The sequence below is a fragment of the Phalacrocorax carbo genome, chromosome 1 (assembly GCF_963921805.1).
Source record: "Phalacrocorax carbo chromosome 1, bPhaCar2.1, whole genome shotgun sequence".
Classification (NCBI taxonomy): domain Eukaryota; kingdom Metazoa; phylum Chordata; class Aves; order Suliformes; family Phalacrocoracidae; genus Phalacrocorax; species Phalacrocorax carbo.
The window spans coordinates 93,645,148-93,670,961 of NC_087513.1; the positions used below are offsets into that span (position 1 = coordinate 93,645,148).

General features: G+C 41.6%; 2 protein-coding genes across 10 annotated transcripts in view; one reads left to right on the plus strand and one right to left on the minus strand.

Annotated features, from left to right (window-relative positions):
- The window catches only part of CMSS1 (cms1 ribosomal small subunit homolog), a 254,267-nt gene that overhangs the window by 56,634 nt on the left and 171,819 nt on the right, over window positions 1-25,814 (minus strand). The window contains exon 1 of one of the 8 annotated variants that reach the window (XM_064467388.1): window positions 9,933-9,977. The exons of the other annotated variants lie outside the window; for them this stretch is intronic. Within the exon in view, the coding sequence (XP_064323458.1) occupies window positions 9,933-9,957 (25 nt within the window). The 5' untranslated portion in view covers window positions 9,958-9,977. Of the gene's footprint in view, window positions 1-9,932; window positions 9,978-25,814 lie in introns of those variants that run through there. 8 annotated transcript variants of the gene reach the window in all.
- FILIP1L (filamin A interacting protein 1 like) overlaps window positions 1-25,814 on the plus strand; it is a 215,869-nt gene that overhangs the window by 20,073 nt on the left and 169,982 nt on the right. The gene's annotated exons all lie outside the window — the stretch shown is intronic.

A 25,814-nucleotide genomic window follows, 5' to 3' on the forward strand; every position in this document is an offset into this window, starting at 1 on the left:
GTCTGAAGTCTAAAGGACCAAAATACAACAGATCCTACACCTCTGTGAACATTGTAATAGACAATCAGGCAAAGACCTCAGTTTAATCTTTTTGCCCTGGTTTTCACTTGTCGTAACACTCCCCCAGTTGATAGCCACTTCTCATTTTAGGAGTTTGGGATGAACATGCATTCCCTGTTGTGCCAGGTTTCAGGCATGCTTGCTGCCCCCAAAATAAGCACTGTGTGCCTCTTCATGGCACATAATGGGCAAACTGTTCCAGTGAAGCTCTTCTGCCAGGGCTGGATCACAATACTGGCGGTGAGTGTGGGCTACAGGGGACTCCCGAGCAAGCCAGATCCCTGATATGAGAACAAATGGGCCAGAAAGACACCCGTGTGAGGCAAGAGGAGAGGAGAATCCTTCTCCCAAGTAATACTGAGAACTTGAAAAGACCAGGGTATGGCATAGAGAAATGCATGGGATGCAACTTTTTTTTTTTTTTTTTTCCTGAAAAATCCTCCTTCGTTCATGCACTCCTGCATAGCAATGTGAGATTCCTAAGTGGGAAGCTCAACAAAACACAAACTTCTTTTTGCCTGGAGAGCCTGGTTAGCTCATCAGAACATGGGAATCTATGTGGAAGAAAGAAGTAGCAAAATATTGTTAAAACATCAATTTAAATCCAGACTGGTTCTTCCTTCTCAGTAAGGCCCCGTGTAGCTGCTCCTGTTAGCGAGGCACTGGAAGGGGTGATATTTCAGGCCTATACTTCAGCAATGCTCTATAATCCCTGACTATGCAACAAGCCTGCCAATCAGCCACCTTGCTCTGCTTGTATGCAAACCCAAGTCGAGTAACCTGAGGAGACATTAGCAACTCAACACTCACCGCAATTTCACGTCGTGGTCTGACCAAGTGGCACAAGCACTTAACCACAGCCTTTAACAACAGCATGCTGTGCACGCTAATCCCTCCTTGCTATTTCATGTCAGCTCCCACTGTGAATCAGCACAGACAGCAATGGATTTTGGCTTAACAAGCCGACTCAATTGCACTTGCACTTTTTGGAGCAAAGAAGATTATCATTCCACCCTAAATTATACCATAATCCTGACTGAAATCCGCCAACCTCCTCCGAATGGTGCCTTACCAGAGCTAACGTGCAGCCAGGAGAGTCGCAGCTGGGACTGCCTGAAAGGCTTGGCCATTCCCTTCAGGGGAAAACGCCGAAGGAGTTGATGTCATTTACACGTTACCTGACTCTGATGAGCAAACTTGCCAGCAGCCAAGCACAACACAACAGTGACACTTTAAAAGAAGTGTTCAGGGCATGTTTTTCATTACCACAGTCATTCCAAACACACCATCGCCACCTCCACCTTATCCCACTGTGCAACAGACATTAACAAGCTGAAGCGATAGCAACACATGGATGATGAAAACATTCCACCAGCAGACTGGACTATGCTGAATACTATGAGGGAATGTCAAGTTAGATATTTTTTGTACCCTGAATTGTTTTTTTCATGGCGCATTAGACTTTCTGGTTTGGCCTTTTTTTTTTTTTTTGCGTGTGTGTGTGTTTGGTTTTGTTTTTTTTGTTTGTTTGTTTGTTTAATTAACTGTTGTGCTCAAGCTCCCTGGGTTTTCTTTTCTGCAACAAGGTAGAACTTCACAAGTATAAAAATCATTTCAAATAAAGTTAAAAAAAAGAAGAAAAAAGGAAAAAGCCAACAACCCTTCCAATATTTTTTCCTCCAAAAAGAATGCATTTTTTCCCTATGTCTTCTGATTCCCTCTGCATCTTCTTTGCTTTCAAAATATGACAGTAGAAATGGATAGTCCAACAAATCAGAACTTCAGTAACACACCACAAAGCACGCACTTAAAGCATTAGGCATTGATATTGTAGACTGATAACACTAGCTTTGGTCAGAACTGCTGTGTTCTTGCCTGATCAAAACCTAATAGCATAAAATTTCTCACATGTTCAGTGGGTGAGGGGAATGAAAGAAGGCCTCAGGTCCAGAGCAGGTGATGCCCTGAGGCAGCATGGCACAGAAAACCTGTGTGCAGGCAACAGGGCACAGGAAAACAATTCATTCAACCTCCCTGTCCAGAACAGTCAGGCACTTTGAGAGGTACCCATGGAATTTACAGCTGGCTGGACGGAGGGAGCTGTGGATGACATTTGTTCAGAGCAAGGCTCCTATTTTCCTCATCTAGATTAGAAGCATGTCTTTTAACCACCCCATTTAAGAGCAAACCTTTTGGAGGAATGAATGGTTTTGATGGGAGTGCCAGCAAACTAACAGTTCTACCAGCACTGAAGAACTCTGTTATCTTAAGACAAGACATCGCACAGTGTCACTTCTAAAACAAAGTCAGTTATTTCCTTCCAACTGATACATGAAAGTTGCCAATAGCAATAACAAAAGTATTCAAGAGAAAAAATAAGGGAGCACAAACATGGTGATTAGCTAGAAAAATTAGACAGTGGGTTTTTTTTATTACTGTTGCTATTTTTAATTGCAAATAGAGTCAGAACACATTCTCCTAGTGACAATGTAATTTAAGCAACCTATTTTTCAGTATTATGTTGAATCAATATTCTGCAAAACCTTAACCTTCATCCCAGGTTCTTCCCCCATCTCACTCCCAATATACTCGTTCCAAAAAGTCACTATATTTAATCCCGAGTTTATAAAGCAGATAACATAAACATTATTTACTCAACTCTAGGGAATTGCTACCACAGTACTCTTGAAATCTCAAAGGAAACTCCAGCTCTGATAATATTTAAGACCTTAGTCCCCAACGCAACATTTCTCAAATGACCTCAAGCCTAAAGTTTCCCAAGTGGCATCAAAGATGCTCATTTTGTTGCATCGGCCCCAATTCTTTTAAAATATAGTTAAGATATGTAATAAATAGAGAACAATGAAATCGGCACATGAGAAAGATTTTTGAGTTACCTATCAGAAAAAGCAAGGCAGATCTTGCACATAAACAATCATTTTAAGTGGTGGCTGAATGCCCTCTTCACTTGCAGCTTACTCAGCTATTATGGTCTTCAAAGTACTGCATGTCTTACCCTTCAGCTGTGTCAAGGTGCTAATGATCAAGGACCAAAATACATGTTAATATGTAACCTGCCAGAGGTGTTTTAAATCCCATCTGATCCTCATCAAAGGAGAAAACTCCTCATCCTTATAGCGGAATGTAAAAAGTTACCAAATGCCCCCAAGGCTGCCTATAATGCCTTCCCCACACCACAACACTGTCATCTCCAGGTGAACCATATGGGTTCTCCATGCTACCTCCACCTTTCAATAGTGGCTTTGAACCAAGAATGCTACTATTGAAGAACAAGGGCGGAAGGGCTGAATCCCAAGATAAGTAAGCAGCAAGGCTGACCTCATAAGCTATTCCCTAGGGCATACTATTGGGATTGCATGAGGTTCCTGGAAACATTATATGAAAAGCAGACATTGAGGTTTTACCATTCATAGGCAGGAAGTAAACAATGTTTAGCAGGAATTAAAACACACTATTCAAAAAAATCGAAAACACAAAACCCACACACAAATCATGCTGGGGTTAAAGCTGTACTTAGATTCAATAAAGGAACATAGCAGGAACCAGTCATGGCAAAATCCACACTTGTAGAGTACACACACATGCACACTTGTGAACATATAGAGAGAACTATAGGCGTAACTTTCCAGTGCTCTTCAAGAAACATGGCCACTACATTTGAAAAACAAGAATTACAGGAGTACTTAGTTTGGTTCAGATCCACTCCCAGAGAATTTAGTAGAAAAAAACAACAACAAAACCCTCCAAAACAAATAACCTACTTCAATGGGAAGAAAATCAAACTACTGATGACTACTTCTGAAAATCCTCCCTATCCTATTGACATGCTCTGCTGAGAGCAAGCTGCGTGAACTGTCAAGCATTTCTGCTTTTGACCACCTTGAGGCCTCTCCCATGCAGATGAGCCTCACCCCTGGGTTTCTCCCTTCACACATGGAAGAAATCGACTCTATATACTTGAAGTATGCACTTTAAACATTTTCTAAATGCTGAAGATTATCCTTCTGTTCTCACATGCCACAGCCCCACAGGGGAAATTCACTGGAAAATAAAAGGTTTGAGAAACATCAACGATACAGAAAAAAAGCAGAAGATACATACAATGGGCCTAGAATTTTATGCCTCTTGCTGAGGAAGCTGTGATCCTATATTCAAATTTCTTCACATTTTTTCTACTGTGCTGACCTCAAGGACAAGTATCTGTAGACCCTAAAACACAGGCACTTCAGCTGCAGCATTACGACCCATAGTTGGGGGCAGCTGGCATCATTTGCATTTTGTATACTCTATGACAAGCTCATATGGACCACACTGACAACTCATAACAGAAAAAAGTCCTGTATTGGTCCCCTATCACCTTGACTGCTGGGAAACCCATCAATTTCACGCTAACTAGCACTTAATACATCACTGAAATACTTTAGTGGGCTTTTTTATTTCACTTGGGTTAAACAGGTTTAGAGTGACCCCCCCAAGAAACTTCTTTCTTTCCCCCCCGCCCCCCCCAGTAAGTTGCAAGTTGCTCTGAGCAGCTGAGGAAGACTGGATACTCATACAATACTCTGAGCTCAACATTTTCACATTTTCTTCTCTTAGAGGTAAATTAACTACTAAGGAATAAATAACTTTAAAAGTACAATACTGCTTATAGTGACTTTTATCAGCAGAACTCATAGAGCAGCATACACTTTTTAATGCACTTATCAACCACAAATCCAGAAAACTGTACTTGCAATTACTCAGTCTTTCAGAAAAGGTATCAGCTTTTAGCAAAAACCCTTTTGGTTTTTCAGCACCAGAAAACCATAGTTTTTAGGGCCATAGAAAGATAAAGCAGCTTTTGATCAGTCCCATCTCACGCAGGCAAGGTCTCGTGCCCAACTAAAAAGAAAAAAAATTCTTGATGTAGTGAAGCTCCACTACACTGAGATCTGGGTATTATCCTGGAGCCTGGACCACTTGATTCATAAAAGTCCAGAATTGTATTGAAAAGCTGATAGGACACAAAATCTCAAGAGGCAGGTACGCCACACCAGAGCACAGAGAACCATTCAGCTCCAAGTCTACACATTCCAAAACATAAGCATCCACATTAAGTTCTGCAAGAGAACAAACACAAACCCCAGCACATCCCAAGGCCAACACATTGCTCTGTCCCCCGGCTTTGTAAATCTACACAGAACTGAAATAAACCCAGCTCAAAGCAGCATTCTGAAAACTCAGTGTACTAAAAAGTTCTTCTATTCATACATTCCCATGCCCTAAGAGACAGGCATAAAACATGACAAAAATATTAGCAATTTGGTTTTAGGGACTGTGATCTCACAGACGAGAACAGAACAAATTCAGCTGAAGTCAATGGAATTATACCCACTGACATGAGATCACACCACAGCACTCAAAAAATACCTTAACTCTTAAAATCCCCAAATTCAACGTCTGTGGCCAATGTCTATATTAGCTACACGTGCATTATCCTGAAAGGAGGTTTCAATTATTTTTATAGTGAGATAATGTTCCCTTGACGATCTTAAAGTCTTAGTAGCATATAACAATTAAATTTAATTCTTGAGAAGACAATAACAAACATCTGCAACTTTGAATCTATACAAGAATTAGCAATTCTTCCGTTTTCTTCATGAGAACAGCAACTTTTCCACAATACCATAAAGCTACTGACAAGCTACATACAAGAATTTGAGGGGAAAGCAGGAGGAAGTCTTCTCCTAGGCCAAGTGCAAACTGGAAGTTTTACAGTTTGCCAGTTTCAAGAAAAATGGGAAACAAAACACTTCATTTTGTAATAAAGTATCAGGTAACGCACTTCGCAGAAGGAAACCCGTTCTTCACCAGCCAAATCTGACTTTCATTTGGTGAACTAAAAATATATCTGCAGAGGTTTTGTTAGTACGGTTGACCTCAAAATTTGGAACTTTCTTCCTTCCAGATGCAAAATAGCTCAAAATTACACATTTTCACAGAAGGATCCAAAGGCCCCTCTACCGTCTATTCCCCACAGAAGTTAATCACCAAGCATTAGTGAACACAGCCAATCCTAGAGACTAAGGAAACACCATCATCCCCACTTTTGGATAGAAAAGTTGAGCAATTAGTCTCTTCTGTGTTTGCTACAATATACTTTATAGCATTGCTATGCAAGGTTTAGCACATTGCCCAGTGTCACCACTGACCTTTCCCAGTGTTGCTCTCCTGTGTGTGGTCCTAAACTAATTAGAGGAAAGAAAATAGCACAGTCATCACCGCTGTGGGCAAATGTAGGTTTTGGTTTTTCTTTTCTCTTAAGATGAGGTTAAAAAAAAAAGAAGAAGAAATGAAAAGAGACTACACATACTTAAGAGAACCACAGAAAAGGTAACTTGAAGGTGGCTATATGAAAAAGCTACTTAAAGTTTGTTTTGCCAGTGGAAAAATGGGCAGCTGACAAATCTTAACCATCAACATCACTACAGGTCAAGGCAACAGTTCACCTCAGCCAGTTAATCCAAACTGTCTGTGCTAGGAATTGAAGAAGAGATGGTTCTTTTTTATTATTATTTTATTAATTTAAAAAGATGGCCACTGTCACATAACTAAGGATTCCTTGTAACATGTCACCTTAATGCTCATCATGCCATAGATGCACGTGGGAGTGGTCACTTGGGCCCAGTTCCTGTCAGGACTGGCAGCTCCAGCAGCATCATCTTCAGGCCTTCTGCACTATGGGCATGTGATTAAAAGAACTAGTGGATCACACTTGTTTCTCTAAAATGTACAATCTTATCATTTTCCTAGCATGATCCTAGGAGTAAAAAGACCGGAAAGTTAGTTGTGTTCGTGCCTAAAGAAAATAAACTCCAGTTAGTGGAGAAAAATGTTCCTTTCTTCTCTAAATGACTGTTCACCTGCACAGTAATGCTATGAGGGACCTCATTAGTATGTCCTTCCCCTGCCCATCTCACCCAAAACAGGATCTCTGATTCTCCAGCAGCACAGTGACTGCAGAGCCATTCTGCAGCAAGAACCAAATCCCACCTGGCATCCTTTTCAACAGTGCTTAGCAGAGATGTGGGTCTTGTTAGCTGCTCTACAGACCTTGGGATCGGGAATATTAATTTAGAGATGCTACCTGTATTCATGGAAGGAACAAATCCCAATCTCCACCAGCACCTGTACCCCAGCACACTAACAACAATATAAGAATGACAATCTGTTACCCAATGTGACCACCTCTGAGCTAAGCCAGTGGTATATAAGTCCCTTTTTAAGATGGAAATGCAGAGTAATGCATTCTCCTATAGCTTAAACCCCTTGGGGGCAGGTGCAGAAAACACCTTCTACCGCTAGCATGGAAGTTCTTCAGACAAGTACAGAAATACCTGAGAAGAGGGGAAAGGATCAAAAGACAGTAGCTTAATTTCCTGACCTGATGCGCAATTTGACACACACTCAAAGGAAGTTAGTCCAGGACAAATGTTGCACCTGGGAAAACATCTGTGTATCAGCAACATGGCACTGAGAGAGCTGGTCAGTAGTTATAGTCTCAGCCTCTTCAAATTTACTTTTCAGCAGAAAGGATAGCCTGTCAAAAACGTAATCCTCTGCAAACCAATAGGGAGCAGGCAGCCTTCCACTCATTTTTTGTTTGTGAGAACTTTCAGGACCCAATAAAGGTGACACAGAATTATCCAGTTCCTCTCAGAAAGTGTCACCAGATCATTCAGAAACTTAACTATAACCCATAGTTATAGATGCGAAGAGCTCAGTTTATGGTGCATTTCTGCAAGTATATTAGCACAGAAACACACAATACAACACAGATGCAGAAAAACGAACACCCTTTTAGATGTGGGCCTAAAGTGACCTCAAAACAAACCTCTTCCATATTGAAGAGGCACCCTTCTGAAGTACCAGATATGAATCAAGGACCGCTGGGTGACAGGGATCTACCTCTGAGACTCATGGAAAATCAGTAAGCTTGCCTGTACAACCATGCCTTGTTCCTGGAGTCCCTGCAAGTCTATTCCATCCCCACAAGCTGTCTGACATCCTCTGAGGACACTGAATGAGACTGGTCAAGAACAGGAACGTAAAACAGGCTGCAGGACAGCGGTTTACCAAGAATAGGGTGTCTGTGGGACCGCAAACAGCCCAGTCCCTGCGCAAACAGCCCAGTCCCTGCGCAGACAGCCCAGTCCCTGCGCAGACAGCCCAGTCCCTGCGCAGACAGCCCAGTCCCTGCGCAGACAGCCCAGTCCCTGCGCAGACAGCCCAGTCCCTGCGCAGGGCACAGGCATTCTGGCCAGTGGAGTCACAGAAAGAGGGGCAGAGCTGGACAGGGTCACACCTGCAGCAAAGCAAGGCTCCAAGCACTGACACAGCGCTCTTCAGAGTCTTCAGAACTGTCACAGGGAACACAAGCCCTCCCTGACTCATGTGAACTGAGCATAAGATGGACCTTAAAAAGGTTAAGGTACAAAGGATCAGGAACGCTGACAAATGCAGACATACAGGATGGTCTATAGGGAACACAATGTATGCTTCAAAAAACCCACCCTACTCAATTGCAGCGAGTCACTAAGGTGGAAGACACAGCTTTTGCTCTGCTTCTTCTGAGGAGGGAGCCACTGCAAGGCTCTAAATTGGCCTCAGTGGGGATCTCCTCATTAGTCATCATGGTTCACTATAAACCAGAGGTACTTTCTGTGAATGGCCAAACCACAGTGATGGAACAGATTTCTTTATGTGAAGCAATCCCATGCCACAACAGAGATGCTATCAGCTAGTATCATCATCCTGCATTTTCTTTTGTGAGTGAAGATGTTCAGTCTGACCGCTTATGTGTCAAACAGAGGGAAAAGGCCTGCTGAGAAGGAAGTTTTGGATCACTTCTTGGCAATGCACTCTGGCCCTAGGCTCTTGACACACCACATGTAAGCAGATTATGCTCTTCGCCCAGTAAACAAGGAGGTGCATCTCCTCACCAAGGAATGGAGCTCTCATAGCTTACATCTGGCTAAAACTCCACCAAGTAAGAAACATGAGGCTGGAAACCAGTCTGTCCCTCAGCAACAGAAATTAAAAACTACAAGAAAACGCAAAAGTTAAAATTCACAAAAAAAGTGATGTAAATTAGAAAGGCTTGAGTAACCTCAAGCACAAAGCAACAAATTCCAGAGGAACACTGGCCTGCCAAGACAAGAGGAGCAGCTGAGCGTGTGAGGGTGAGCGCCATCCACTCCAGCTGCCTGTGTGCAGAGTGGAGGGAGGAGGAAAGTGGTGCATGGGATCCCCCTTTGTAAGGCATTCCCTCCATCTAAAAATTTAATCCAATACAAATTAACTTCCTAAGGAAGTAAATGTAGCAAGCAATTTAAAAGACAGCCTAACCCCCCTGCTACTCTTCCAAAAATGGATGTTTGCCTTATACGAGCCAAAGATGTTTAGTTTGATAGCTTTTTGCTTAATTGTTTAATTCATTCAAACTACAAATGAAGAAAAATATATTTGGGCTACAATAATCTAACAACGCTGTTTCATTGTACTTTTAACTTGCTTTTGAACTCCAGTTCCTTAAGATCTCGTTGCAATACAAAAAAGATGGTAAAGTTTGAGGATTGACTTGATTGACTTCTACTTTACATACAAACAGGAGCTCTTCATAGCTGGCTTCCAGTAACACCCTCTGATCAATCCTTGGTGATGGCTGTAGAGATCCACCACCTCGGTTAGCCATGAAGAAACAAGAGATGGGGGACAAAAGCCTACAGGTTAATTGGAGTTTCTCCTGTCTTGCATTCAGAGATGACAAAGAGACATAGTTCATTATGCGAAAGGCAGTACACAGCTCTGACCTGCTTCATTGTAGCTGAAGTTCATGTTACATCACATTGATGTAGCTGCAGAAAAGTAAGCACAAAAGCAATAAATTACATTCCTAAGGAAGCAGCAGCTACCTAAAGAAATGAACTAGAAGGTTGACAACATCTTGCATCACCATGCCAAGACTTTTAAGTCATGAAAGCAGGCAAGTGGTTACAAAGTCAGGTAAACAAACATCTCATTTATACTTCAAAAGCTCAAATTATGTGATATTTCACAAACTTTTTCCTAGTGTGACATTTTAATAGCTTCATCCCAATTAACCGGCTCCAGGATGAACCAGTAAAGGAAGGATGCTTCCTGTTAGGAAGGATGCTAAAGACGTGGGAGGAACACCCATAGTAGTAGTAAAGGAAGGCCTGTCTTCATAAGACTAATTGTACTCCTCTGCGTTGCTGTGTAATCTATTTTAAAAATGATTGGGTTCTTGTTTGCTCCTGAGTCTCTCACCCTGAATCTGCCAGTTTCTCCCATCCTCTAGCTGATCCTGATCATTCACGTCTCTCTCACACCTCAACCCTATTAGCTCGGCCAGCTTGCTGGGAGTCTTTACTGTGCTTTTCACTTATACAGAAATTCTCCTGTTAGTGCAAAGAAATCCTAACCAAAGTCTTCAAATAAGGCCAATACCGATGCTTATAGCTAAATAGAATAAACCTGAAAATGGAACCAATACAGCAATTAGATCAATTCCATTTACTTACAGTGACTAATAATTTCTTTTGTGTTTTAAAAGTAAAGACTTATCATCAGTTGAAGCATGGGAAAACATTTAATGCAGTTTTACAGACCACAGTGTTTCTGAAGCTCTGCCAATCATGTAGTAGATTGAACACAACATTATGAAGTATTCTTCAGGTGTAAGCGCAGTAACTCTACAATACAGGTGATGTAAAGTCTTGTGAGATTCACTTATAATTCTAGGTAAAGTGCATTTCACTGGCAACTGTCTGAAGCTATGTTCCAAAAACTGATGTGCAAATTTCACAGCTTCTAGCCCTGGCAATTCACATCCTATAAAATGATAAGAAATTTTTATATTTTGCAGAAAAGCTGGGATCCCATGCCCTTGCAGACAGTTTTTATATTTTGTTTCCTAAACCATACAAGTATCACAAGAGCTGCTCGCAGGTTGGAAGGTTGTCAACAAAACTAGTGTCAGGGGCTTTTTATTTCCTTTCTTTTAAACTCCCTGGGGAGTCTAGTGTTCAAAACTTACCAAAGTGCATAAGTATGTTGTGTAACAGGATCATTAGATCTGTTGGCTTCAAACTAAAAAGACTATAAAACAGCATTCCTATTATGGATATTTCTTGATGTTTGGTGGTCTGTAATGCATTCCCTCTATGGATAGTCATTTTCATCCTCTTGCTGTTAAGGTTTCTGATTAAAAAGCATTGCTGCAATACTTCCATGAAATCACTGTAATTTGGGAATTTTGCTTTTGGGAAAAAATGTAATAGAATAATTAACATGTGTATCAATTCTGCTCTCTTAATTAATGCCAAAAGTGGAAGGGCTGAATTATTAACCACTTGCTGTCTGGCTATCACATTAACAGAATAACGAACACAGTTCTAGCATTTCAGCAATGCCAGAAGACAGAATCTTCCTCCAATTCTGCCCACAAACACCTGTCCAAACGGGCAATGCAGACTCACAAGAACCATCTGAGATGACGATGTGTCTTCCTAGAAGCATCTGAACTAATACTTCACTGATGATCCACACAAAGGGAAAGCAGACAAATTTGAAGCATAGTTTCTATTTTCTCTAAAGCAATTCTTGGATGAAGCTTAATAAGCTGGTTTTTATCTATGAAGTTCTCTGTATCTCTGTGCTAAGTACATAAGGAACACCTTGCCTTTCTTTGTCTGATGGGATGGCCTGAGGCTTGCCATCAGTAGAGACAATCTTTCCAAAGCTTTCCTTATCAAATAAAAGCTTTCCAAAGAGATTTAGCATGTACAGTAACCTACCACTGTGGATTATGGCCAGTGGCCAGCAGACGGTTTTGAAGCTTCACCAGCGTGGCCAGGAGAAGAATCCAGCCCAAGTGCCATAAACACTACAAGCCAAATCCTAGTCACACAGAATTCAATGACAAATTTCCTACTGATTTTGTTAAATCCAAAATCTAGTTTCTAGTTACAGAAATTTTTCCATTAAAGAACACAAAAGGAATCTGACATTAGACTTCCTCAATATATATACACTAAGATAAAGCATTTTGCTACATTTTCACAAGCACCTAATGTTGGAAATATCCTTCCAGAATTAAAATTTCACATCCTTTATTATTTCTTACGAAGTATTCTACCTTCCCACTCTCCTCGTACTTTACAAGCAGGTTTTAACATCATAAAACAATACATCACATATAAAATTCATCACATACAGCAGACTTCTCTCAAAGAACGTGAAATCACAAATTCTGCGGGTAGATGAGCAGTTTTTCCTCTAAACAGCTAAGTCATCTTTCCCTCCAAAAAATGCAAGGCAGCACTTTAGATCTACACATATAACTTGAATATGATTTCTTAACTCCTCAGAGAAAATACCAATAACTAACAAGCTTTAATTAAAAAAAAAAAGTCAAAAAAACCTTCCCAAAACAAGAACTGCATTTTCTTTTGCATGGGAAAAAAAAGAAAAAAAAATTCTCAAAAAAAGCTACAGCTGAAGGAACTTAAGTGGAATTATGAGCATCTTGCTCCCCACACTATACAGTCTCCAGCTTATCTGGAGACACGGTTCCATGAATGCATCTCTCTGCCCCCAGTAGAAACAGTTAAAGATGTTTTAGAAGTCTCTGAGGACAGTTTAAACTGAATCAAAAATGTAGAGCCATGAACCAAAAAAAAAAAAAAAAGCCTGAAATAAAGTCTCTGATAGACATGGAAAGATGTGAATTTAGTCTCACAAAAGGCTGGTTTTTAAGCACAGACTTATTAACTATGAAAATGTTTGACTGGCCTAGACATTACCAAGGAACTTTTCATTCCTAAATAATGTATTTTATCAAATATTCTGTTTAAACAAAAACAACACAAAAAACCAAACTCCAAACAACCCACAAAACCACATTGTGTGTTTTCCACCAAGGACAAAGCAGCAGAAAAGGACCCTTTTCAAGACTGATGGTGAACATACTTCACGTCATGTGTGTAGGACAGGTTTTCAGATAACACTGTAAAAGACACAGCAGCTCTGAAGCTGGTGCACCAGAAGCAGAAGCATGCACATGGGGGTAAAGAATCTGCATTCACCAAGGGGAGGGATAACAAAACGGAATTACTAATTTCTTAGAACGGCTTCTGGTTTCCCTTTCAAGCCCAGAAAGTGTTCATTCAGCACTTGCCAGTACCTGCTACTGCTGCCTCTCATTCTTCAGGTACAGAAGTAGCCACATCCACACTCATATCATAACCTCCCAGCTAATACAACCTAACCAGCAATAAGCTTGTCCTGGCCACAAAAAAAAAAGAAAAGAAGCCTTACAGTCAGAGGAGACGATAGAGAAAAGCTGTCCACAGTGAAAAGTAGATGATACCAAAGAGAGGAAAAAGTCCCTCTGACAGCAGCTGCTTCCTGCTCACTGTACGAGCTTCACTCCATGAGTTTCACTCCACGTATTTTTTGAGTCAAGCACTAAATTGAGTGCAAATGAGTAAAGATGTACATTGCAAGTCTTTTTTTAATGCCCAGGAAAACCGTGGATCCTCAGAGACACAAAAGGAACTTGTTGGGGAGAATCATGGTGCGGTTTCAGGATGCAGACAGAAAAGCAGCATCTTTCTATAGCTCCCATCCCGCAACCACTGTAGATGCATCTGGCAGCTCTGAGCTCAGAGGCAACCACCAGCCACCAATCCAGTCTACATCAACCCACAGTGCAGGTGTGCCCAGGTGGTAAATCTCCATGTCCTTACCAAATTACTGTCCTCAACAAACTCCAAAAAGAACAAGCAGAGATCAGGAAAGTGAGTTGTAACTGAACCTCTCAAAAAACCCCCTCAATTTGACTTCTACAGTTCTAGCTAAACTGTGAGAAGCGCACAGCATATTTTCTTCTTCTTCAGCCTAGACCCAAATAAAATCAGCAACAGAAATCTCTGCTGAAATCATCAGCCTCAGTAAAACTGTATGCAACATGCTCGCCTTTAATTGCTGGACACAGTTTACATCAAGCCATGCTTCATCCTAAAGTCCTACTGCTCTAAACAGTGACATGCAATGCTCATCTCTCTAGGCTGGTTACTGCAAATGTGGCTCAGAGTAGGCTAGAAGATGGTCAAGTGATGCTCACATGCCTTCTGCTAAACCAGCTAGCTCTGCTATTTTTTATTTTCTCAAAGGTGAACAGAGAAGGTGAAAGGTGTAAGACATGGAAGGGGATAAACCAGCCAGTCTCAAATTACCAGCTAAAAAACCAGCTGACAGGAGAGGAAGTAGGCCTTTCATAATCTAGGGAAAATCCCACGTCAGTTAGGAGGTGTATGTTTGTCATTTCTGTGACTTTGTGAAATGTGCTTTGTCTGTACACTAGGTAGGAACTCGAAGAAACTGAAGAGAGACAAACTTGATGTCTGTTTTTCCTCATCACCTCCACAATCCTATGGTCTTCAAATGAGGGTAGAAATATAAGATGTTCCTGACATCCAAATCTGACTCCTGCTAACTAATACCTCTCATGTTGCACCAATCAGCTCAGGACCCCTTTCTCTTGTCACCCAAACACTGTAGAGTTGGTGGGAGTAAAAATCAAGTGGCCAGCAAGTCGAAGAAATTACTAAAATGTAGCAATATCATGTAAAACACTACTGTGTTTGCAGTTTCTTTTCAGACAACAAGACTTTGATTTTTTTTTTTTTTTATTTATTTTTCAGAGATGACCAGAAAAGACAAACATAGAACAAACTAACCATATGTAAAATTGGGCTAATGCACACGCATGACATATTTTTCTCTGGAAAAACAGGAAACAAAAAAAACCCAGAACTAGTGGCTAGATTTCCTTAAGAAGCAGATGCAGGTTTAAGGAGCAGTGGGCACTATAATTACATGAACCCTTACTCTGTACTCATACCTTTCATACCATTTGATGCACCAGAAGGTGTTGGGAAAAGCCCTGGTATTCCTAATCCAAAACCCAGACAGCCATCAGAGTTAAATAAGAGCTAACTAACATAACAAGGAGTTAACCCCTTAAATAAGCTATTGTAGGGCTCCCTCCTGAGGGATTTCTCAATTGCTATGAAAACAATGTTCCAAATCCAGCTTCCATTGCTAGAATGAAAACAAATGCTATGAAGAGTACGATGAGATGAAGGTCTCACAGCCACTGAGTCAAATGATGGGATCTCACATGCTGCTTCAGTTACCATATTTAACAGTTTTAGTATGCTTGTAAAGACAGGCTTCAAACTGACACTATTCCAGAGGTCACTGCTCTCAGACTCCAGGCAATCCATCATCAAAACCCTTCAAAACTAGCAGCCAAATTTAACATCAGCACCTGATGGGATATTAAACAGACAGACCTGCATTAAAGGATTCTCACACACGAGCTTACACAAAGCCTTCAAAAAACGTGCATTTATCATAAAATACACTTAGTTACCTCAACTGAGCAATCCAGTGTGGCTGAATTCACCTTGTATGGCATTAAAACCAATGCTGCACAGTCAGTGCTTAACAAACAAGTCGTCTTTCTCCTAAAGTAACAATGAAAGCCCTCCTTCTTCCTTATTCCCTCCTCCATAGAATTCTTCAGGGTGTCGCCTTCTGCTAAGGACATAAAACTTAAGTCTTGGCCATTTAAGCTCACTAAAAGATAGGAAGTCGTCCATCTTCCCCCACTGCTAGCTTGTCCAAATCCCAGCTTAGACTATTTCTGCCTCTCCAGATTCCCCCTTTGGTGATACCTGAGTAAGTAGCTGTATTTTCTCCACACAACTCTTTCTTCTGTCTGTCTTCTAACTGAACCGCCAGAAGTTTTTCAAATGGAGGAAAAGTCAAGCTAGAAACTTGTTTTGTGGCAAGGGAGCTGCTTTTTGTTTTAACTTTTAAAACTTTTATGGGTCATCCAAACCAGCAAGATTTTAAAACTCAAAGGAAGGTAACTACGATTAAGATGCTTTCGCAAGAGCAGTGTTAAAAACTAGCCACTAGGCAAACTCTAACAAGTCAAATTAGCTAATGATCAAGGAAAGAGGTGGTTACATCCAGCTGCAAAATAAGCACCATTTTTAAAAAAAGATTTTTTTTAAAACAATCTTTGGAATTCATAGACAGATTTTATTTGCATTGTCTGTGATGAGTTTTTATGATCAAGTCCATCAAGAGACAGAAGTTGTCTTCTAATGCTACTAATCCTCTTATCAAAGTTTTTTAGGTGCTGATTACAGCATTATGAGAAACAGCCAAATGCAATGGCACAGGGGAAATTAAAAGGATGCCAAAGGACAACCTTTCATAGGGGGAATGAAAAGGCTTAAAAGAAGCACAACAGGATGTCACCGCTTAATTGTCAATGTTCTAAAAAGTCAGTTTGGCCATATTGCTTCCTTCACTGCCTTTGCATCAATACTATTAGCTCAAGACGCAGCTGCTCACCTGGTATTGTACAAAAGCCAAAAACATATATGATTACCACTCTCTAACATCTTTCCATTGGTATGTTCATAATTTATACGATGTCAGGGGGATCTTGTTAGGAGAATTAGGACAATAGGCCTGAACTGGCAGCCCAAAAGAGGTGAGGCTGCCACTGCTCCATGCTCCCAGGTGCAAACAGTACCAAGGCTCAAAATGTATTCTCAGTAGGCGCAAACACTCTCAGAGCACATGCACACACCGCACATACACAGATACATACAGCCACCACACAGGTAACACACAGCCGCCCTCTGGCTGAACAGGAAGAGGTCCACTAATGAGAATATATATGTACACCACAGAATCATAGATGCATTAAGGTTGGAAGAGACCTCTAGGATCGTCAAGTCCAACCACCAACGCAACACCACCATGCCCCCTAAACCATGCCCTGAAGTGCCATGTCTACAGGTCTTTTAAATATCTCCAGGGATGGGGACTCTACCACGTCTCTGGGCAGCCTGTTCCAGTGCCTGACCACTCTCAGTGAAGAAATTTTTCCTAATATCCAATCTAAGCACACACACGCCCATGCACAAGGACAGTACGGATCCCTTCAGCAGCTGGGCTCAGACACTCAGCCTGCTGAGTAACTACTCCTCGATCCCAGGCCTCCCAGTTGCTGGCATCTGGACATACCAGACCCCAAGGGCACTGCCCCACAGTCTGGCACAGATCGTCACACAGACACCTAATGCTGCCTGGGACTTCCCTGCTCCGCACACATGTACCTGGCTCCCAGACCATTTCACCTACGCCCTGACCCAATCTTTGCTACTGCTTCCACAGTTAGCTGCACACCTGCAATTGCTCTGGGTGCTGCACCAGGGATGCATGGTCTCTGGCTTCTGGTCCCACCCCAGTGTCTGGCAGTCAGTTTCATTCACTTGGGTGTCCCCAGGTGCTGGCACCCAGGCACACGGGCCCTGCAGCCCGCAGTCCCAGTCCAGCTGCCGGCAGCCAGACCCTCGCTTGCTCCAGCTGCTGCACTGTGGTTGCTGTATTCAGACCCCCATTTAGACACATAGAATAGAGACTCCTTCACCCAGGAAAGAGGTAGAAAGGAATACAAGTCAACAGCACAGACTGTCCTGTCAGGCACAGGGCACGGCCAGACAAGCATACTGACCTGCTAAGTATTTTGATACAGTTGGCCCTTTTTATGCCCTGAGCCCTCCATTTTCCCATACTTGTTCCTCCCCAAATTACCAAAATGCCTCCCTTTACCTGCCTTTGGTTCTTGCCTGAAACATCCCATAATAAGTCCTGTGCAATCCCAAAATAGTCTTCCCCTGCATCCCATCCTGTGTGCTGCATGCCTCAGCAGCAACCCCCGCTCACTCTGAAAGGTGCTCTGGCATTGACTCATCTTGAAGGGTTTCAGGTCTGCACCCTGGGGCTGAGGCTGTCCTGCAACAGCCCTGGGAAGGGCCCAGACCGGGTGTCCCTTCCTCCAAGTCCTTAGTTCAGGTTTCTGCCTGTCTCTGTGCTCTTCTGGGCTTGTGGAGGTGGGCCTTTGGTGGGCTGAAAGCCTGGGAGGAGCCCAGGGCGGGTACTAGTTGGGATCACCTGTCTGCCTTTGTCTGTGCTCACATAACCTAGCAGATCTTCCCAGGCAAGAGTGACCTGGCAACTAAAATGCCCTGCTATGCCCCCAGCTTTCTTTACAATTTATTTATTTATTGTAATTAGTGAACATCTGCTTTTCCTATTGAGCATTTGGTATAATTTAGAGGAAGAATGAAAGGCATCTGTATTAGAAATACAAACAGAGGCACTGAGATCAGACCAGTCCTCACAGAAAGCATGAAAATAAATTCCAGCCAAATGCAAAGATGAATTTTCCAAATTCCAGTACCCGTTTTTTTAGAAGTGGATGCATTAAGCATTTGCCTGTAATCTTTTTAAATGTTAGCTTATTATCTGGCAAAGAACTCCATAAATCTCATTTAACATTCGCCCTGACCATGGTACCTTCAGCCTGGCCCAACCCAGAGCTCACGCGCTGGCTTTGACACATGGGATCCTTTCAGCTGGTCCAGCACATCACCTTGGAAGAAAAGGTGGCTGGCGGACCAAACATGCCTCCCTGGCCAATGTGGACATGCAGAGCTGGGCTGGCTGATCACGCTCCTGCCAAAACTTATTTTTGCTTTCTGACTGAGCACTGCACGCAGCAGCCTGGTGCACTTGTGGGGAATTGCAAAGCTTTTCAACCAATTCCTTCCAAGCGTGGGGAAAATTACTGCTGCTTATATAATCTGCCTTTTGCCAAATGCAAATCTGGGAGCTCAGCTGAGCGGATGTCAGTATTTCTTTAAAGTTAAAGGGCTAAAACATCTTTCTCTCTGATGCTCTTCTGACTTCCACCACTGACTACAGATTCTGCTAAAAAGTTACATCGCAGTCCTAAATGCCATCTATACCATTAGGATCAAGCAAGGTGTTTTGCCTAAGGTACAGTTCAAAAGGCAGGATTTGGGAACATGGGGACACAGAGTCATATGTAAGCAAACAAGCAGTAGCGGCATTAGCCCCACAGGTCCCAGGTACTATGTGATACCCAGTTTACCCATATGACCGTGGGCTACCTTGCTGACCTTCAGCTCCTGGAAAGACGCAGCCCCAAGTATCTTCAGACAATTCGCAGCCTTTCCACCTTGTTTCTTAAATTAGAAACTTATTTAACCTCTTAATTGACAGCACATAATTGTATTGTTTTATACACAGAGTCTATTCACAGCAGATCCGTTCAAGTTAATTGAGTTCTTGGTATTCTGTATCACTTAATATAATTATGCATCACTTAAAGCACACCAGAAGACATACAAGCCAAGAAAAGAAAACAGAAGGAATTAAGGATCCCTCTCTTTACAAAAACAACGCGCTGATTACTTGAAAGCCTGTTTCATAATTTGTCAGGAAATGACAGTGATGCATATCAATTTCAAAATAATAAGCACTAAATAAATGCAGAAAGCCAATTAAAGGAAGGCTGTTAGGAAAGCATTTTACAGTAGCAATAAACCCCAAATCCTGAAAGACTTAAAATGGTCCAAGTCCACATGTTCTTACCAAGTACAAAAACTAGCTTACAAACTGCATATAAATTAAGAACAAAACAATGGCAATCGTCTTCAGATTACATCTGTGATGAGAAATGGCTCTTCCAAGAAACAGATGCCACCTGCCTCCACTGTGACCAAGATTTGGGTTGATTCTTAGTCAAGTTTCTACTAACTTGAATGCTAGTTGATCATAATCAGAAAACCAACATCTCAAGTGTAGAAACTTAACTGTTATATGCATACCTGGGGGAAAAATGTCTCTTCTGTTCTTCTTACGAAACCTTAAAAGAAAACCTATGAGGGCATATCAATATAAATAGGCACAACAGAAAACACTAGCTCTCTTTAAATAGTTTTGGTTGGCAAAGTGTAAAGGTGTTATTGCAGATTTCTCTGCCCCGAAAACTACTCAGGGATGACTTCAGGTTAGCAAGATTAAGGAAACAGCTGAAAGCAGCTGTTCCATTTTTAAATATTTTTTTAATTTAGATGCCCTTAAACACTGTCCAGCAAGGAGCAAATTTAAACTACACAGAAGGATGGGGTTTTTGTGCCCCCTTCTCCCCTGATTAAATTTTAGAGACCCTGTGAGAAGCAGTGCCACCCCCAACCCAACCTGTGGGTCTGCCACTGCTGTAACTGAAGGGGGCAACTGAGTTGTTGTTATTCTCAAAATCAGCATTCTGCAGCAGCAGATAATGCTTCTGCATCTTTCTTACATCCACTGCTAATAAAGTTGATGAAGTTGATGAACCCTCTGCTGACTCAGCATCAGCCAACTAGGTTTTGGTAACTGCGGGCTTCTTCCCTTTTCACCATTTCCTCCAAAGCTGATTTATATTTCTAGTGTTCCCAGCGACTTCAATGAGAGCCACCAGTAACTCTTAGGGATGCTACTTTAAAAACAAAAAAAAACCCCAAAAGGCAAAACAAAGAGGTGCAAAGGCAAAACAGATTTGCTTTAATTGGTCTGGCTAAGCATAAAACAGCAACATAAAAATCTGACTTAAAAAAATTTCTATAAAATTCTTGCTTCCTTCAATATTATATTTCCCCTGAACCCTGCATGGAGGGGTAAGAGAGCCTTAAGACACCTCACTACAATTTATTCTGTTGTAAGCAGACTAATGTCAGTCAGTAAAACTGTCTGATTCTCAGTGAACCAACTGTAGGTGTCATTAAAGAAATGGGAACCCGTGGCAGAGGAAAGCTGGGGCTCAACACTGGCGTCAGCGTGTCTTGGGCTGCTCTACACTTGACTCATTTCTAGATATTCCAGCATGCTCCAAATAGTGAAATTTACTTGGGAAGCCTTTCAGGCTTGTCTAAAGTTATTTCTGTCATACCAAAAAGTGAAAGCTGAAGTACTGAGATATTTGATTTCAACTAGCATGATGAAAATCTCACTATAGGGAGAGAAGAGAAGACGACAGAAAAAAAGAAAAGAAATGGTTGATTTTGGCTACAGTTGCTGCTGCTGTTGTTTTGCTGCACTTTGCTTTAAATAAAGCTACATTTTTTAACAGTGACAGAGCTCAGTAACAATTTATTAGCTATAACTTGTATAGTTAATCTTTGTTAGATTGTCTATCACCTGAAGCCTTTAAATCAATATCGGGCACCTCCTTAAAAGATAAGCTGTAGCTCAGCCAAGCTTATTAAATTGTATAAAAACCTGCTAGATTAGGCTCTGTGGTTTATATTTATGTAAGATTGCAACCATGACATAATGTCTCTAACCTTAAGTACCCACTAAGCTATAAAATACTCAAAATACAAAGGCCCTAGGAGCTACTAACTCTAATGGACACAAAGGTGGGCATGTAAAACAGACTGCCGTATGACAAACAAGAAATAATCGAGTGCAGTAACTCCAAAAGGGGCAACTTCAGTGAGATATGGAAAAATACTGCAAGCACTATTATTCTGCAAATACAGCACTGAAAATAAAAATTCGCATATTATAGGAGGACAAACACAACTATAGAACATAGCTGTCTTACCAGTACCATGGCAACTGTAAGAGGAAACACACATACTGACCTGAAATAGTAGCAACTTTGTCCAGTTAAGAACATTGCTTATAAGGGAACAAGCAAGAGACGGCTGACCATGTATCCATAAAAGCTGGGAACATTTTCTGTTGCCAGACAGTGTTTTAATGACTTTATTATTTAAAAAAAAAAAAAAGAGAGAGAGAGAGAGAGAAAGAGAGAGAGAGAGAGAAAGAAGGAAAAAAGTGGGTTTATCCCTGATCTTACACTCCCTGAGTGCACGAAGTTAACAAGCTGAACACATGCACACTTCAGGGACTTCTAATACAAACCTGCTGATAAATACAAACTCCCTTAAGCAGACCCTGATCCCACAGGCTGATCTAACCCTTACACAAGCATCCCACTCCTTTACCTCACCAAAGAGACAATGACCTGCTCACACAAATCAGCTGACAAATTCAAAATGAAACAGCTGAAAATGCCCGATCGGGGATTAACTGGCATTTCAGTCCTGTCTGTCCAATGAACAGCCTTCATATTACCAGGATTCACCATTCTAATGCCATTAACCACAGTGAATTTGTAAGGAATGCTATGCACATCTGGGTAGACCTGTAAGAATGGTTTTACAAGGTCAATTCAAGACTCTTTCCTAACAAAAGTCTTGCACGGTATGTTTTTACAACTGCCTATCAGACATTGTCCCTTATCACTGCTGGCCATTTTCAAAAGAGAGAGAGAAGTCCTGAAGATAGTAATCTCCTAAAAATCTGGTGAGAAATCAATGCAAAAAAGGAGATCATAATCAGAGCACGCATGGAGAAAAAACAACAGGTGAACACTGCCATTATAAGCCTTATTTGGTGGTACAGCGCCAACGTTGCTTCTGACTATATGCAGCAGTCACTGGCTATTGCCTAGAGGTGCTTTCAGTGGGGACCACAGCGTGGGGCTGGGGTTACTGCAGAGCTGGAGATACCCAAACAGAAGAGGACATGCACCTAGCCATTAGCACATGTTCAGGCCACAAAGTTTGGATTTGCTTGTTTAACCATAATATATTTTTCTATTAGCAAATGATAATGTAGGTACATTCATGAGTTCTCCACATGTGAGTAAAACTGCAAACCAGAAAAACCTGCCCAGAATGATGTATTATTTACTATCTCCTACAATAAATGTCACTGTAACAGAAGTAAACTTACTCACATACTGCACTGGACACTTAAATATTGTCTAGCAAGCAAAAATAAAAGCTAGTTAGATTACTTTTTTTTACCTTTTAAAAAAGTCATACAAGTGTGAAACTGAAAAGCTGACACATGCATATACCCCTCATGTCTTTACTGTGACTAAGAGAGACAACAGTCTGATTTATAAGTACTTTAGGATTTTATGAAAACAAGATCAACATAGAAACTCTTCTGCTGCTGAGTGACCCGTGGAACCAACTCAACACAACTGCTGTGCACATATTCCTTTCCAGTAATGCAAGCCTGTAAGCCACCAAATGGGAAGGAAAAAAAGGCAAAACAGGGTGCTTTTTTTTTTTTTTGCATTTAATAGCCAGTAAGAGTTGGGACTGCTATTCTCTACACAGCTCACTGACTTTTAAGAAGCTGTCATTTAAGTGTCTAGAATACCTTATTTCTCATGATTACTTGATCCAGTTCTCCAATCTGAAAGTCCTAACAACTGCTACTGTTTAAAGCATCAAGAATGTTACTTGCACATACTCTATAAAAATGGCATTTGCTAGTAGAAGCAAAGCTTTTAAAGTTTGGGGTAAATAGCCTTGGGGTTTTCCTCTTCTGAGAGCTTGAAATTTTATGAGTGAACCTAAAGGACTGCGAGACTTCTAAAGTGACAATGCATTACAAAAAAATTTCCTATGTGTTCTGCAAATTTGAAGTCAGCCACATTTCACAACTGACATCAGGGTTTTTAATATCAGCTCTAATGAAATATAATTCTCCAATGACATAGCTGTGAAGTACAGCATTTTCATTTCACTAGCTGGCAGAGAGGTTTTGGCCTTACTATTATTTTTATTTCTTACATGGAGCCAAATGTGTTCTAGGCCCTGCATGGACACGTCTGAAGACAAGGCCTTTTCCTTGTATCTGCTGTAGACACTGAGACTCCCAGGTATTCAGCCTAACAGAACAGGTCGGATGCATTTTCACATGACTGCTACAGCCAAGTTGTATGTTAGGACATGAGAATATGAATACAGTGTAAGGAATAGCTTGCCTTCATCTTCTGTACAGTTTCAAATTAACTAAATCTCTTTAGGCAGGATTGGAGAGTTTCTGGTTTGGGAGAGTTTCACTCTTGTTAAAAAAAACAAACAACCTTACAGTCAGTGAAGAAATTCTAGCCATCACCAAAACCCTGGAGGGGAGCAGGGGACAAGCTGAGGATTAAAAATCATAATGTTTTTAAATCTGGTTCTTGTCAAGGTCACATTTCTTCTGCTGGATGAGAGAGCAGGATATTTATTTTAAAAGTACAGGTACATGCACAGCTCATGACAGTTTAACTGCACATCAATAAACATCAGAAAGTTCCCATTTGCAAATGACTGAACTAAGTACGTAACCGAGAAGAGTTCTTCTTTCCCCAGACCTTGCAGGGATGAAGCCAAACTTCTTCCCTGAGGCCTACACTCCCTTGACTGAGATGAAATCAGAGCATGGCAGACAGCAGTCAGAAGGCAAGCCTTGCCTGCTGAGAAGCCCCAGAATAGCTGGTAGGAGCACCTGACATGGGCACTTTTTTCTCAATTTGTGGGGATGAGCAACAATAGCAATGTTGTACGCACACCTTCATGTATGAACCCTGCTCAATGCACATGTTTCTTCAGGACTCCAATGGTGTTACTTTGGGAAAGAAATGTGCCTCAGGTTGGCCGTTCTCAAGACACTTAAAGGCTTTGGAGACTGCACACTGTGCTCTGGGACTGATCAACAACCCTGGTGTCACCCAGTGCTTAGGGATCCTGGCACCTAGTGGACTCCTCTGAACACAGATCCAGCTCCAGTTTAAGAGGGAATTTGAAAGAGGTACCTTATGGCACAGTACACAGTGACAAATCTAGGCCTGACCCGACATAATGTACACGCAAAGAAGAAGGATAAGAGATCCCAACAAATACCAAGGGGAAGCCACTGTTTCTAATCTAAATGCAACAACTCCAAGAGGTGATCATGAGTGGAAAGCAGCAGGGCGCAGCATCTTGGCCAGGGGGATGATGCATACACTCTCAGATCTGGTGGGAGAAAGAATAAGAACCAGCATTTGGCACATTAAATTAAGAGGTGGAGATAAAAGCCTCCAAAAAACACAAAAGACAGATGTCTGGCGAGAGTGAACATCAAGGTTCATTTGTGGGGTGTTGACCTCCTATATAACTCTTGTGGTACCACCTTGTTGGATTCATAAAACGTAAAAACAGTAGATCAGTAGCAACTTCATCCCCTTCGGGCTGGAGTCTGATCAAAGTAACTCAGGATCCATGCCCTCTTCTTGTGTCTTTCTGAAATCCTCAAGGATTTTTTAAATTGAGGTCTACAGTACCTGAACTGCAGCCTAAACACACTTTTAATTCTTAGTGAACAGCTGCGCATCAGCTCTGTTTGAGGCTACAGCAGAAACTGAAAAGAAATAATGTTTAATTTTTCTAGTTTGGGGGGCGGGGGGGCAGGTGAAGAGTCTGCATAATACATTATGGTGTAGCTTGCAGTGGTGGTGGTTCTCTCTTGTTGCCACAGTTCATTTCCAAAAAGATAGCTGTGCAGGATGAAGTAAGTGTTATCCTTCAGTTTCTCTAGACTGCTGACAAACATTAGACTGGTCTCCAACACTGATGGAATACAGAAGAGAAAACACAGTGCATGACCTCCCAAAAATGGGCAAAAACTTTGGTTCTCTCTGGAGGATGCTCTGGGAAGAGGTGAAGGAAAAATGGGGTCTGGCAGTCTATTCCAGCTCCATGCAACCACACGTAAGTTAGTAACAACACAGATCTCCCCACCTCTGAGGGGCTGTTTGAAGCTTGCAGGAGGAGACAGCACAGTATGGGAAAAACTGCCATGCATTTCTGCTCTCCACAGACCAGAGAGATCAC